General features: G+C 45.3%; 1 protein-coding gene across 1 annotated transcript in view; it reads left to right on the top strand.

Moving 5' to 3' along the window:
- Positions 1–6: 6 nt before the first annotated feature.
- The window catches only part of LOC112686742 (ecdysone-induced protein 75B-like), a 30913-nt gene continuing 14819 nt past the window's right edge, over positions 7–16100 (top strand). Inside the window, exon 1 of the mRNA XM_025559153.1 lies at positions 7–984. Within this exon, the coding sequence (XP_025414938.1) occupies positions 432–984 (553 nt within the window). The 5' untranslated portion in view covers positions 7–431. The remainder of the gene's footprint in view (positions 985–16100) is intronic.

Here is a 16100-nt window from a genome sequence, read left to right as displayed (position 1 = left end):
CGTCCCGTCGTGATCGTCCGTTTTTCGTGACGCGAGCATTACAATTCCCGTACGGATTGAACGTTGATTTTTTTTTTTTTTTGTTGTTTTTTACTCGTTCGTCAATTTTCCGCCAGTTATTAATTTTTTTCAATTTTTTTTTTTTTTTTCGTTATATAAATTTTTTCCGTTTTCATGTGCGCCGCCACCGCCGCCGACCGTCCAGTGCGTCGTTGTGTACGGATCGCGATGATACACCACTACGACCGCCTCGATTTTTCCGCACCGCCGACGTCGTCGTATTAACAACACTGGTTTTCATTTGATTACGTCACCGCATTATCCCGCGGTCCCCCGAGTTCCGTGGTCCGTCAACTTTTCGTCTCCCCCGGACGAACTTCATTTTTCCGCTTCTAGCGCCGTCCGTCCGTCGGCTACCGGTGCTCGCAAACATGCAACTCTCGCAAGTCGTTACCAGTTCGGGCGTATTGATGCACGTGTACAGCGCCGAACGACACCAACAACACCAGCAGCAGCAACAGCAACAACAACAGCAGCAACAGCAACAGCAACAGCAACAGCAGCAACAGCAACACCAGCAGCAGCAACAGCAACACCAGCAGCAGCAGCAGCAGCAGCAACACCAGCAGCAGCAGCTCGCCGGTGATTTTCGCGTGCCGCAATCGCCGGGCGTCGTGTCCTCTTCGACCGGTAGCGGCGGAGTGCCGTCTCCGCCCGCGCAGCACCATCGCCATCAGCCGCAGCAGCACCAACAACAAATGCCGCAACACTGTCCGCTGCCGGCCGCGGCCCCGCCGTCCTCGTCGGCGGTGGCCACCATGCGTCCGCCCGCCGCTCCGGGCCCTCGGTGCAAGACGGGCTCGTCGGCTACCGCCGCCGCCGCTAACGTCGCGGCCAACGCGCCGTCGGTCACCGTCAAGACGGAGTACAGCCGGAGCCCTCCGATGATCTCCGAGGAACCTACCAGCTCCATACCGGACTTGGGTAATTACCGCATGTTTGTTATTCGTTATTATTATTGTTAGTCGATAGGTGCACAACATTTGCGTCCAATTAGCGTTACGAATCGCGTGTGCAGGTGTACACGAGGTAGCGCAACGTGTTATATTTATATCGTATTATTGTTTTTATTATTATCGTAATTTTTCGACCGACCTCCGTATCCCATCGGTCGTCGTCCTCTCAGCTGGGAAAGGTATTCGGAGGTGAAAGTGGCGCCCGCGCCGGTGAAAGATCCCAAAGGGAAACGGTCGTCGACGATTTTCGGTGCGGACAGGTGAAGGTTTTTGCTTTCGTTTTCACGCGCGCGCGCCGAAAACATAATCGTTATATATACCTCCGAGAGAACTCTTGTCGGTGCACGCACACGTGATTTTCTTCACCGCCACGAGCGTTTTTATTTTTTAACGAATTTTACTCGATAACGGCCGAATAAACATAATATTATCCGAGTGCAACCGAAAACTAAACGTTCGCGTCGCACGGATTCGAAAACATTTTGGGAATCCTTTTTTCCGGTCCACTGCAGTCACCCAGTTATTATTATTATATTATATTGTTACGTTTTTCAAGTGCGCAATTAAAACTATTTTATTTGTGTGTATATGTTTTTTTTAACCCGTCACGGTCGTCTGTTAATTTAAACTTGAACTTCGACAACTGTTCCTACAGTTTTATTTATTTATTTTATGTTTTATCATCGGCATCGCGTCGAGGTCTGCGCTGCAGTTGTAGCTCGACATTGTCTTGATAAATTTATACGTATATTTTGTTTTCATGATAAACCGTGTTATTATTATTGATCGGCAAAGCAAAATTATAATATAGTGGTCGAATACTTGATGACCCGCGTGTCGAGGACGTCGGACCATAAGGTCGAACATAAAATTTTCAAAACCTATGCTTAATATGGTATCTGTCTAACCTGTGCCGAAAACGAAAATATAATTGATAACGTTCGTCGGTATAAAATTGATATCAGATACGATGCCGGTTTACCGGAAGTGCCTCGGATGCAAACCTTAAATGTTTCTTAACGGCGTGAATTAATACACCAGGAACATATCGAAAACATTTTATCGTCAGATAGTAAATAATAATTCGAGGAAAATAATGCATTTCCGATGTCTAGCAGAATCTTTGGGTCTTTGGAGCGTATTGTGTCACAGCAGGGAACCGAAGGGTCCGACATGATACTGAAAGTTTGCGTCTTAGATTAGAAACAAAAAAAAAAAAAAATTAACGTGCGGTGGATGTTAGGATCTCGCGTATTTTATGACGTTTTGTCAAAACACACCGTCTTGAACTACTGGACTATATCAATTTATTAATTATTTTGAACGGGCCTTGGATTATTAAATTTTCAAGGTGGCTTTATAGTTTTTAAATCCGGCGCTGATAACGTATTATTATTGTATAACTTGCATCGTATTAAACAGATACGGTAAAAAATATTTTCGTTATTTTCTTATTTTTTATTTCTGCATTGCGATACGCAACAATGATACCGTGTGTGTTTCTCGATTCGCCGACGAAAGTGTCTAGACCGGCAGAAATCGCGCACGCCACCGCCGCCGCCGCCGTCGTCGTGACCTTAACCGCGGTTTGCGACGGAACCGTATCGCATGTACAATGCTCGGCGGCGGCGATATTATATTTTTTTATTATTATTATTATTATTATTGTACGTTCGCAACATCGTGAGAACATTAGGTCGCCACCGACGACATTTTATTTTTGTAATTAATATTCTTTCGAATTGTTATTGTTTTGACGAACGTTTTTTTTTTTCTTGTTTTTTTACGAGATATTTTATTTAGTTGGAAATCAAACGTCTGACGTTTTTGTTTATTTTATTTTCTTCTAACGATTCTTCTTCTTTTTTTTTTTTTTTTTCGTTACCAGCTTCCTCTCAGTAATTTTTACACAAGGTACACACGGTTTCATTAATAGTAACAACACTACGCGACCTTAGAACGCTACGGCGTACTGTCGGTCTGGAAGGCCCCTAAAACGTTCAAATCACTTTCACTGATCATGTTGCGCGCGGTCCAGCCGGTTAGAATGCCCGTACGCATAGTATTGAGAAACAAGTGCCCATCCGCGTTCTACGATATACGTCCATACACTCACGAATACTATACGAGTTCAACGAATGCGGATTCAGCAGTACATCGGATTCGGATTGAAAGTAAAACCGTTCGAGAACTGTAAACAAACAACACACGCCAAGTTCGAAAACCGTGTACTAATTGAAAATTACGTGCGAATCGCAGTACACCTGTACACGTTTTCCCGTGCCTGCAATGACGTGTAAAAACTAATTAAACGAACGTAAAACAATAATTATAACGAATCCGACTGCGTTCGTATTGCGCTGCGCGTGACGACGATTGTCGGTCGAGAAAGCGACGAATCGGTAACGACCTCGAAACGCTAAGAGAAAAATTAAAAACAATATCAGGTGTACTGTGGAGACGAAAGGATCCGGAAAACGTCGTCCGGTACCGCTTTCACTTCGCGGTAGCTTCTTCGATATTGTGCGTAACCGTTGCGGGGCCCGTTTTCGCCCGCGCTCGGGAAGCCGTCTAAATCGATTTCGACACATAGGTCCTCCTCGCGTGCGTGCGCTCGCAATGAACTAATAAGGCATCGCGATGATTTAAGACTACTTCGGACTATGCCAGTAATTAAGTCAAGTAGCGAGTATTTTAGTAACTAATCATGTAAGAACAGATCGATTTAGTCGAGTGGTTTAGTAAAAAGTGATTTAGTTTAGTCGATCCGTTCTGTTCTATTTTTTCGGTCGGGTAGCACCCCCCCCCCCCTCTATTTCCCGACTGATAACTATTATTCATTTTGACAATCACTTTTCACAGCACCAAAACGACTACTAATGTACTAAAACAGTTTTAAAACCTAGTTGTGCCTGAACACTTTTCAGTTTATAAACCGTTTAGTAGTTGGTAAATCATTTACCACTCGACTAAATTACTGGCATAGTCAGAACCTAGTCTGAACCAGCCTTTACGTGTGCACGCGTGATTAGTGTATTTTCATTTTAATTTTATTTCTGGTTATTATAATAATATCCACAACGAGCCTTCATTATATAAAAAAAAAAAAAAGACCATGTGATGAAACATTACGAACATCTTTGCACCGATGTGCACGTGACAAAAACATTACGCTTACGTTATCCGAGTTCATATCCGCCCGTCATCGGTGCAGTTTGATCGCGTTCCATCTCGGCCGATTACGTATGCGAACGCGCGCTCGTACAATTGTACCGATCTGACGTTTTGAAATCCGTTTCCACGCGTACGTTTCGTCGTTATTGAAACGTTGTGTACGAATCGTCGTGCTGTTTGTTAGCGAAACGATACGATTTAAAGTGCTCGACATTGACACGAGTTAACATTTTTTATATTATATTATTATTATTATTATTTTTTTTCATTTAATTTATTACGCACGCTCGCATCGTCCGCAGATCGTCCGAGCAGGACGTTAAAGGACGGGATTCGGGCTGCGGTAGCGTTTGCGGAACAGGAAAAGGCGATCGGCGCGTTATTATTCTACCGTGTCCTTGCGCCACCCGGTGAACGCGCGCACCGACGTACAACGTGCGTCACACATCGTACCGCGTGCGCTCAACGATCGCGACGGTGCAATTATCGATTTCGGGGTCTTTTCGGAGGACGCTCGTAGATCTCGATCGCCATACGGCGCGATTATTAACAATCGTGTTTCGGTTCGGAAGCACGAGCGCGTCTTGTTGCGCCGGGACATACCTTTATGTTCGATTCGCGTTCGCGGTACGAATACACGTGTATTTAGAACTGACGAATATGCAACGCGGACAGCGCCGTAAAATCGCGCGCAGGTCCCGGGGCGTCAAAGGGACGGATGCTCAAAAACGTACAACGATAAGGGGGCCTCGAGTAGTTGGGTTACAAGAATTGCGTCTTTCGCGCGGATCGTTGCGACGGGGTGCGTACGCGCGCGCCAAGAATCGACGAGGCAGTGTTGCGTCGCGTGGAGAGGGAAGTCCAATGATCCACGAAAGACAGTGAACCATCCACCGTGGCGGACGGCGGCCAGGTTGCAGCCGGACAGTTTGACGGGAGGGGGTCGGTTTATGCGGCTGTGTATATGTGTGTGTGTGTGTGTGTGTGTGTGTGAAACGGTGTAAGGTCAATGTTTGCGCGTTGCGTGCGCCGCCGAACTTGGCCGTCACTACACGTATCAAATGCGGGCGGGTGTCCCGCCGGTCGGTCGGCCGGGTGGTTACGTCACCGCCCGCCGCCCCCTGTGACCCTTATCGGGACGAGGGATGTTTTTTTTTTCGTTCTCTTCTTCCACACCCGTTCAGGTGTGCTGCGCGCCGCCACTGCGGGCACAAAACGTCGTAGTGTTATGTATTTTTTTTTCCCCATTTCTTTTCTCTTTCTCCCGTACTCGCTATTTGCGCGGGTGCGGAGGGCGTGCGTTTACCTACGGTATAGGTTGTGTTGTATACACTTTCGCTCGTTGCGTTGCACACCCAAAACGTTTTACATCTGCCGCGCCCGCGCAACCGTCGCGAATAACATCAGGTGCGAAACGCGTTCGGTTGTATAATAATACATGCGCGCAACCCTTTCGACCTTTCCAAAATTACACACAGGGTGCTGCTGCTGCTGCTGCTGCTGCTACCCCCGCGACGTGCGTTCCGGCAAACGATACCCGCGGCGCGACGATTTATACGCGTACGCGACGGTCGAAGGGCGTCCGTCCGCCGCCGCCGAGAGGTTTCACTTTTATTTTTTCGTTCGCACACCCGTGCGTGTGATAGTAAATTATATCGTGTGACCAAGAGTAGAAGACAAAAACGTTTTCCGCGGTCATAAAACCACGGGGGTCGACATTGAAATTTTTGAAGAGGAAAAAAATGGTCAGCGACCTTCAATAAGGGTCCGAGAAAGGGAAACGTTACGTCTGGGGAGATTTTCGGGTCCAAGGCTGTTACACATATTATTTATTATACGTATGGCTTTGTTATTATTTTTTTTTTTTATTATTAACCTCTTAACCAGGCGAGCACCTAAACAGGTAAGCAACGTAGTTTCACGGTCATCTCTCGTCGGCATTGTTGCCCCGTCGGAAGGTCGACCTCTTCGACGATGACGATTGACTATACGCGCGCGCGTCGATGTCGTCGGCAGCGGAAGGTGAACGCAGATCGGTAGTACGATTTTTTTTATTCTCTTTTCGAAAAGAAGAACGAACAATATAATTATTATTCTCCGGTTATACCTGAAAAACTACTATACTCTCGCGCGAAGGTCGCGGCCGAACATATGTTTTTGTGTTTTTCTTTCGCACCGCAGACGATCGTGCCCGAGAAAAGGGTAAAAATCCGCGATAGGGTTGCTGCACACGGCCGCGTCGTCCTCTCCCGATTGTTATTTGTTTCTCCATCCGGCAGCTGTTGTGCAATACGTCTACGACAACAATAATAACCGCTTGTTATATTTTCGCTTTTACCTCCCGCACCACGCGTTCTACATTTTTACGCGATGCAATATATTTCGCACATGTCGCCGCTGCTAAACTCAGCGCATATCTGCCGTACACGAGTGGAATTAGAATCGCGTAGCGGCGGGTGATCCTTCCTATCCACGGAAGACCTTACGCCTAGGGGTAGTGAATAATAATCGATACGCCGGCCGGTCGTAAAACCCTTAGCACTCGCTTTTCGTAGTGTACTGCCATGTTTGTGATACACGGTCTCGAACGACAACAACGTTGCGCCGCCGCTGGAAGGCGCACGAGTGTGACTTTGAAACCGCAACGTTCACGGCCGAATCGAACGTCGTTGCATCTGGTGTATGTGTGTGTGGAAGAGGAATGCCCGTGTGGTAGGGGAAATACCGCGCAATGCAATAAAATACATATTGTTTGATCGGCGGCGGTAAATCGTACAACAACGCGCTGCAACGGTTGCGCAACTGGGGTGGGAGACGTTTGGAGGTTGTAAACCCCCTCCCGGAATGCATTTTTAATACGAGTCTAAATCGTTACGATTACGATACGCGTTGTTGCGTATGAATAATAATGGTTGGACGGTTTAAAGATTTTACACTGGTAAACCTAATTTACCGCGTTCTCCCCGCCAAACGCGTTCCAAAATTGATTTATGTCCTTCAAATGTTTCGCAGCAAATCCTTTGCTGCCGTGCGTCCTGCTGCAGGTACCTAACCTGTACGATGCACTCGTTACGCGCATTACGTTGTTGTACAGCGTGGTGTTCCGTTCCGTTTCCGGTAGTCGGCGATCTCGAATACACACCGTTTACATTTATTTCATTTTATTCTATCTTACATAATGGTCCGGAACAGAGATTTTGTACTGGGTTACATAACTAAACCAATGGCGTTGTTTGGAGGGTGGTGACTGAGGCATTTGCCCCGGTCTGGTGACGACTTCGATCTATAGTCGGTACACTTAAAAAATATAAGAGGTCTTCGAGAGGTCAACTTTGTCAGCAAATATAAACAATAGGTCAGCCGACCTTCCGAACTCTTCCCTAGATCCGCCCTTGAATACGCGCGCGGTGAAACACGCACACGGCAATAATGTCTATGTATCTCGCCGTCGTTTTCAACCGTTCCACTTCGCGACGGCGAGTGCGTCCACGCGTACGCTTAACCTATGTAATAATCATAGCAGCTTTGCCGGAGTCGTTTTCAACGTTTTTACGTATCGATTTCCAAGACGCGCGTTTAACCGTCGTACTATAAACGTAACAATAATGCATCTGCTCCTCTTGTACTCGATCAAGGACGAGTGACGTTGAAAACGGTTTGAGCAGAAACTCGGTTTCGATCGTGTACGCGTCCATTTTTTCGTCAGAATTCCAGAAGTTTTCATTCGGTGTCGTAACACCCGGCAAAAACAAATAAATACGTTATGTCCGTGCACATTTCTAGAGCTCGGAGCCGAATCGATTATTCTTTTTCGCCGCGACTGCGTTTACGACGTTGGAATCGAAAAAACTCGTAAAATACATGCCTCGCTCTGGAATTCGCTTTACTGTAGCGTTCCGTATTGCATAACAGGTACAACGTACGTGAGTGTCCGTCACCAGGTTGTTCGTCTCCGTGGGGGGTAGTACTCGTGGTCGGTAGCACAACACCGCGGTAGTAATGGTTTACAATAGTGTGGTGTTAAGTATATACAGTGTACGTAGTGTTTCGCACAGCAGTCGCGTATAACAACGACGGTGCGCGTGTCGTACGTTACACAAGTCTTTGGCGGCGGCGAGACGGGTATCGATTGCTTCCTTAAGTGCGCGCGTGTGTGTGTACATGCGTAAAGTTTACGGTGTAACGGTTGGGGTGCGTGGTCCGCGTGTATACGGCGTATATTCACGTTGTAACGGAGCGCGCGCGCGTCTGCAAGGAACCCTTGAAAATAAGTTTGGCGTTTAGGGGTCGCGCGCGCGAGCGCAACGCGGGAAAAGGGCGTAGGAGACGCGCGGGGTACTCGAGGGACGGAATAAAAATAGGGGTAGAAAATAGCGGAGAACGATGACGGGGAAAAAGGGTGCCGGCGAGCTCGGTTCTACACGTTAATGTACTACGCGCGCGGCGGGGGCGTCGGTAAAAAGCGCGCGCGCGTTTGTTGCAACGCGGACGCGGCTGAACTTGAGCGGATCGCGCGGTCTCGCCTGCATCGGCAGGTCCTCCGCCGCCCCCGCCGCTCACGCGTGGTAAACAACCGTCTGGTGTCCATGGCAACGCCCCAGCCTATAGCTTTCGTATAGGACGTGCACACCCTCATCGTTGTGTCGTACGCACTCCCCCACGCGCCCACCCTCGGAGACCTTTGCAGTCATTCCGATGCAGTATTATTATTATTTCTTTTATTATTATTATTATTATTACTATTACTATTATATTTCCCCCTATTCGTGCTTCGTACATTATCTGTACGGTTCGTACGTGTATGCGTACACGTGTACATCGAATGACGGACGATCCCTCGGTGAAAATATCGTTTTCCGACGGTTTTGGTTGCCGCTGAGAAACCCGTCGTGGAAAAAATAAAAATATTTCTCTCTCTCTTTCTCTTTCTCTCTCGCTGTTTCTCTCTATCAATCTGTCTCGTTCCGTTCGAAAAAAACGCGCCACGTACAGGTGCAATTTCTCTCTCCCACCCTCGCTCCGTTCGACCGCGTGATGGCCTCGCCCACGCGTGCCGTTGCAATTTTTTATACAGTCACATTTCGCGCGGTTGTTGACCGCCCGACGCAGCTCTACCGCCCGGCGGTGCAGCAGTAGAACGAGTAGTACTGTCTACGGCAGTGGTTTTCAACCTGGGGGTCGCGAATCATAGGTTTGGGGATCGCCAAAAATAATGGATGAAATAGTTGTTCCATATTAATTAAAAAAAAACAAAGTGAATTATTTATTCAGTGAAATTTTTAAGTGTTAATTAATCAAAATTGTTTCACATGTAAATATTTTATCGGTAATTAAATAAAATTTTGATGAATAAAACAAAATTTTTTTTTTGAAGGGGTCGCATTACACAAAAATAAAAAATGGGGGGGGGGGGAGTCGCGATCAGAAAAAGGTTGAAAACCACTGGTCTACGGCAACGGTGGGCGTTTTCCACGTTGTTGTAAATAACGTTCTCTTCTACCGCATATCGTATCCGGAAACGACACCGTACAACAACGATAACGTATAACGTACTCGCCGACGCTTTCTGCGCCCGTCCGCGACAACGCGATAACACCCGTACACGTTTTCCACGATTATAACGAGCTTGTTAATATTGTTCCTGTACGCTGTCACGATAGCGGCCGTTAGCGGTTCATACGTGAAAACCTTTTTCTGGGTTCCTTGTACGGGATGGTCGAAACTCTTGAAACTGTCCCGTGAACGGCGTATCCATTCCGCCATAACTCCTCATCAACGTCCACCGGTTATCGCGCCCATCCGAACGGTTTACGCGTCGTGAAAACGACACGACCTCATGGCATCACGAAACGTGTGGCCCTCGCACGCTGTATTTCTGTCCCTCTCGTTTTGCCCGTCTCAAGGGCGACACGATCGTATAAATAGCGCGCGTTCGGGGTAGTCGTCCCGGACCTATACGGTCGTAAAAGTCCGCACGAGTGTCGTTACGCCGCCCCGGAGGACCGAATCGAACGCGCCACTGGGATAATAACATGTTATAATATTGAAACCCATCGTGCGGTTTCTCTCCCCTTTTCGGGCTCCGAGTTGTGGACCTTCTTCGCGCCCACACTGCAATAACGTTGTACTATATATTTAAAAAAAAAAACCGTGCAAAACAGTAGACGATGTTTCGAAATAGGCGTAAATCACTTACGTTTAACCGAACAACCTTGTCCGCGGTGTAATTTTGCGTTATTAACGTTTCGAGCCACTCCGTCGGAACGGGGGAGCATTATGCAATATGTACGTTAAACGATACTGTAGCAGGAAAATGACGTGTAAACCGACCCGATGGACGACATTGAAAATTGAACTCCAATGTTTGTCGACCCGAGTCGCACGTTTCTCTAGATACGTTCGCTTATAAATCACAGATTTCGTATCGGTCAATCGTTTATCGCCGCGGAAAAGTTTCTGTTGGATATTATGCTGTGTTATTGTCATTGCCGTATTTTCCAGTGAACACCATAAGATAGTGCTTAGGGCGGCATTTCTCAAGGGCGACGAATAATTTTTAATGTTACATTTTTATTATTCGTAACTAGAACTAAAATTGAATACAATTTAAAAATGAACTGTTTAAGCATTTTTTACCGCCACGTTTTTTGTCATTATATTTTATATTTTATTTATTTATTATTTTTTTTTTTAGTATATTTCTATGATTCAGTTTTTCATACGAGTGTATGCAGGCATTTTTTATAACAGCTGTACATTTCTATTTTACACCGTTAAAATTTTAAGTAATAAAGGAACCAACTTGGTAATTGTACGCTTTAATAACATATTTTGGACTATGAAAATGTTTATATTAAAAGGCAGCGATTTGTTTAGTTGTGTTAAAGCGGCACAATGGTGAAATCCGGCACTGATTATTGTTCGGTTCGAAGGACTTCCGACGACGCGATTGGTCCGTTTCAAACCGTGCGATGACAACATCATCTCCTGTTCGTCTTCCTGACGATAACGCGTGCTCGGACGCGCGTTTAGTGGCGCTCTCTAACCGACCGGCACGCAACCAATGGGACGCGCGGCTAAACGTCGAACGATTCGGTCACGTTTTCCGTTCAACACCCGAACTCAAGGGAAAACGTTTAAAAGTCGAAAATCGAAATAACTATTAATCCGACCGGCCGTCGCGGGTTATTTTCACGGTTTTTTTCGCGTTCAAAAGCACGGCGCTCCGAGCGCGTGTGCACGTGTCGAATATGTTGCATACACCTCGCGCCGTCGGGACGCGAACGTTAACCGAAGAGTCGCGGAACGAAAAACCCGTGGACGACCGTTAATTCGTTCGACTGTCGCTGACGACGGGCGCGTACGTTTTTCAACGGGGGCAGGCTTTTATCCCTCGTATTTTTCCGCCGAAATCGGCTTGTCCCTTCGGTCGTCGATCTGATCCGCGCGTTTTTCTTGCGTTTTTTTCTGGCCCCTGCGCCGTTGTCGGTCGCGCGCGTTACACATGCGTCGCGTAAACTCTGACGCGAGTTCGACGACCTGACCGTTGTCGGATCATCATTATTCCGAACGACGATGATAACGCTTTGTACAACCGATTGTTATTGTCGACGAAAAATATTAAGAGGTTTTTTTTTTTTTTTTTGTTGACCGTGTGCAGGCTGGCTGCTGTTATGGGGCGGTTACGAAAATATTTAAGGGCGCCTTAACTGCTGTTGTTTAATCCTTCAGGTTACCTACGGCCCAATAGGTTTCAGATAAAAGAATCATAGTTTAGGTTTAACGCTTGTCTTCACAAAAATATAAACGTTTTTCAATTACGTGTCACTGAAAACCATCGGGTTATATTACTTGTAAATGAGAAACATTGGATATCTCTCCAAAACCTTAATGTAGCGGTAATTTTTTATGGGCGCATTGTGCATCTGCCCGGGCTGCTCGGTGGGCCAGTACGGGCCTGACCGTGTGAGTAATTCAAACGGAAAAAGAAAAACGGGCACCGGTCACAATCCGTGCGGTGTTTTTCCACAAGAGCGCGTTCCGAGAGGAACTAGTCGGATTCCCTTTCGATCGGCGTAACGCCCGTCCGTCGGATCCGTGGAATCTCGGCGGTCCGTACTACGTGTGTTATACACCGTAAATAGGTCAACAACACCGGGGCGGCGCGACTCTACTTTGACCGGGGACGGATGATGCGCTGTAAAAAAAAAAGAATAAAAGAATCATAAAAATATAAACATCGTAATATGTACACGTAGAAAAAGAATTGGATGTAAGCGGCGGCGGCTGCGGCGACGTCTGTTACAAAGAATTTCCAAGTGCGTACGTATAGTTAATTTTTTTTTTTTTTTAAGGGTCTTTCACCAGACGGGGTCATTTGGGTGATTGACCCGAGATTACGTGCGAAGGACAACCGGTCTTGGTTTTACCCCGGTGCAGCCACGCATTCGTTCTCTTTGTGATTGTACAACACGTACCTGTACGTAGCCCGTGAGCGCCTAATGCACACAAGTACACACCGACACACGTAGTGTGTGCCCTCCGAAACAAGGTCGAACGCGATGCGACGACGGAAGGGTTGATCGAAAAACCAAACGATTCTAGTTGTCGTCGGCCGGGTAATATATTCTCTTTGTGTGCGTGGGCGCGGAACCTTTGTCGGTGTTGCGCGCTCAGAAGGTCGTCGGCAAATCGATGGTACGTTATTGTCGGACGAAGGATTAATGGGGCCGTTCGAAGGAAATCGAAAGGACCGTCGTCGGAAAAAAGAAATCGAACGTTTCGAAATGTTTTCGACCAATAACGTGTACACATGAATATAATAAATATGTCGTATTATCATTATTGTTATGTACCTCATCGTGCGCGTATAACCATTACGTTGATGCTCTTGAACAGCCGACCGTCGGCGACGATCATTATACGATGTAAACCGATTTATGTGCGCGTATATACAGAGTGCACGAGTAACACAATAGCAGTAATAATAGTGTACTAATCAACCGCCAGGTTTTATGATCATATACACCGTGTCTGCGCGACTTAAAATGAACGATGATATTACGTTCGGAGAATTCGAAAATAACGTCATAAAAGAACCGCGCGCGTCGACGATTATTATGAAATATTTAAAAATACATACTTGTAAAGCGATATTATCTTGTTTGTAATAATAATAATAATAATAATGGTTAACCGACCGAACTACGCGACCCGACGGAATGCCATGGACGGCAACGCGTTCGAACCCAGATAATATGTTTTCGTTTTGAAAATCTCTAGTCGAATACCGTCTATCGCGTAATTCGCTCGATTCGCAAATGTTCGCCTAAACGACTCTCTCGAAGTAGGTCGAAACGTTATGGCTCCGACCGATTTGTACCTTCGATATTGCATATAGGTTAATAATGTGGTATACGCATTACATACGATCGAGAAAGGTTATTTTTATTGTTTTTTTTTTTTTTTAATTTTTTTTTTTTTATTTCTTCCGAGTCGTTTTACCGTTTGCGCTTCGATGTTGCGCGCGCGGTCCGCTCGAAAACCAGATCGATAATATTGTACATTTTACGCAATAGATGTACAAAAGTCTCGAATTCGGTTTGTGTCGGCAACAGCATTGTTTAGCGCATATTATGTATTGCATTATGTGTGTGTACGAGCAACGAGTGCGTATCGGTCGTGTACGAAAATAAAAAACGACACAGATACATAATTTCATGTGTTTATGACCTTTGAAGATTTTCAACGTGTAAAACCTTGGCCGATTGTTTGTTTTCTACTTCATATATTGTTATTATTGTGTTTATCCGTACAACGCACGCACAAACAAGCGGTGGCGCGTTTTTCCGAGTTTCGCTCGTCGCGTGTGTTGAAAATATTGAAATATAATTACAATCCGTAGACGCGACGTAAGTTTTTATTTGTCACGCGTCGAATTTCGAGTGTACCCACGTAATACGCCTGTTGCAGCAGTTATCGTTGTTGTACGTATACATATGTGCACGGGACGCGTATGATACGTTGAACCGCGATTTTACTGGGGCAAAATTCAATGACTCGGCTGAATTTATTTCGTGCTACGTATACACCGCGTTCGCGTGTAAGTCGGGCATGTTTATCGTATCATGCGTGTGCCGTACCGCCCGAGTATGGGAATTTCAAGCTTAAAATTTAAAATTAAATTACCCCTGAAAGAAAATATGAAAATAATAATTAACGGAGCGGTGCAACGAAAGAAAACCAAACGTGTTTTCACTGCACGCAGGCATACATTATAAAATGCATGCACTCTTGGTGGTCTCGTATGGGTACGCAACGCGCTGAGGCGATTACAATAATAACCGCATCGAGAAAGGACAATAAGAGATAGTAATGATGATAATAATAATAATATCGCATCATCTTCGACCGTCGTCGTGGTCTGTACCGTTACAATAACGCAGACAAGATACGTATACGAACTAAACACATGCGTGCACTGAAATAATCTATATATGTCTTGCGATGTACGGTATAATTGTGTTTTTTTTTTTAAATTTTCTCATTCTCGATCATTTCGTCTCGACGCGACCTAACTCATTTCCACGGATGATGTTTTTGTTGTTGTTGTTGTTGTTTCCCGAAAGAAAAAAAAATCCAACCAGTTTTCTAGTACGTCGATCTCCATTATCTCCCCGTTATTATGTACACATTTATGTGTGTTGGTGTCTACGACCGGAGTGCCGTTATACGTGCAGTCGTCGTACGGTTATTTTTTTCACCTTCGTTTTCGAAACGAAAGTAACGGAGAAATCTCATCCGCGTCATTCCGGTCGAGAGCGCTCACGATCGACCGGGGAAAAGGAAATTTCGCTTTCGTCGAAGGCAGTGACCGCTTTTTCTCTCCCTCTCTCTCGTGCTCATTCACCATAATCTATCGGATTTGATTATGTTCCGTCGGGGTGAAATTCGTTTAACGGGTTCTCGTGCCGACAATCTTTTACCGCGACGGGTTTTTTTTTTTTTTTTTAATAAACAATTTTTTTTATTTTTATTTGTTTTACTTTCGCGAACAAAATTTCCATCGCTCCATATCGTACAACGTTGTTACATACCTGTACGAAGAACAATTGGAGTATTAAATGTCCGTTATCGTTTTCTTTTGGACACTTTGACGTGCACAGCGAAAAGAGGTCAACGTCCTTTGCGTACCGATTGACCCACATGCGTGCAATAACCACCGCACACGGTTTTAACAACTCGGTAAAAAACGATAATTATAAAACCAGCCTCGGTTACCTTGGCGTAGACGGCGCGAACGCACGTAACGAAAAAAAAAGAATAAAAAATTGTTATAACAAAGTGTTGTATATAGATTCGTACTCGTTATATAAACTTGTGTATTGAAAGTCAACATCCGCTATGGTTCGACTTATATATTTGGCAACTGTTTACTTTTCGAATATCCTACTTAGAGGCCATGCACCTGTATACGGATTATTAAAAAAACTGTACACACATCTTATTACATGATCACCTATATATTATAAATACATGTTAACTACACGTGTTAAATACACTTTGTTGGTTTTTTTTTTTATTTTAGACATGCATTCGGTTCCCCGCGTTAGACGGTTTTTAACATCCGTTTAGCGTTTTTAACGGTCGCGCACAAAGCATTGTAATTACATTTGAATATGCTGTTACAGCGTTTATATGTACATACATAATATATATTTTTTGTAGCTTTGCTCCCCTCCATTATTAGCTTTTTTCCGCACCCCGACGCGCGTACGCATTGTCTTCGAACCATCTGAACTGTTTATTATTCCATGGAAATTATACGTGTAATAAATATATGTTCGTGAAGGTAACACAATGTTAACCATGTCCTTGGAATTCGATATTTTTGAACACCGTAAAATATAT

This window comes from Sipha flava, unplaced genomic scaffold (genome assembly GCF_003268045.1).
Source record: "Sipha flava isolate LNK unplaced genomic scaffold, YSA_version1 324_pilon_pilon, whole genome shotgun sequence".
Lineage (NCBI taxonomy): Eukaryota > Metazoa > Arthropoda > Insecta > Hemiptera > Aphididae > Sipha > Sipha flava.
The sequence above is the reverse complement of the archived record's forward strand: the minus strand, read 5'-3'. Positions and strand labels throughout refer to the sequence as shown.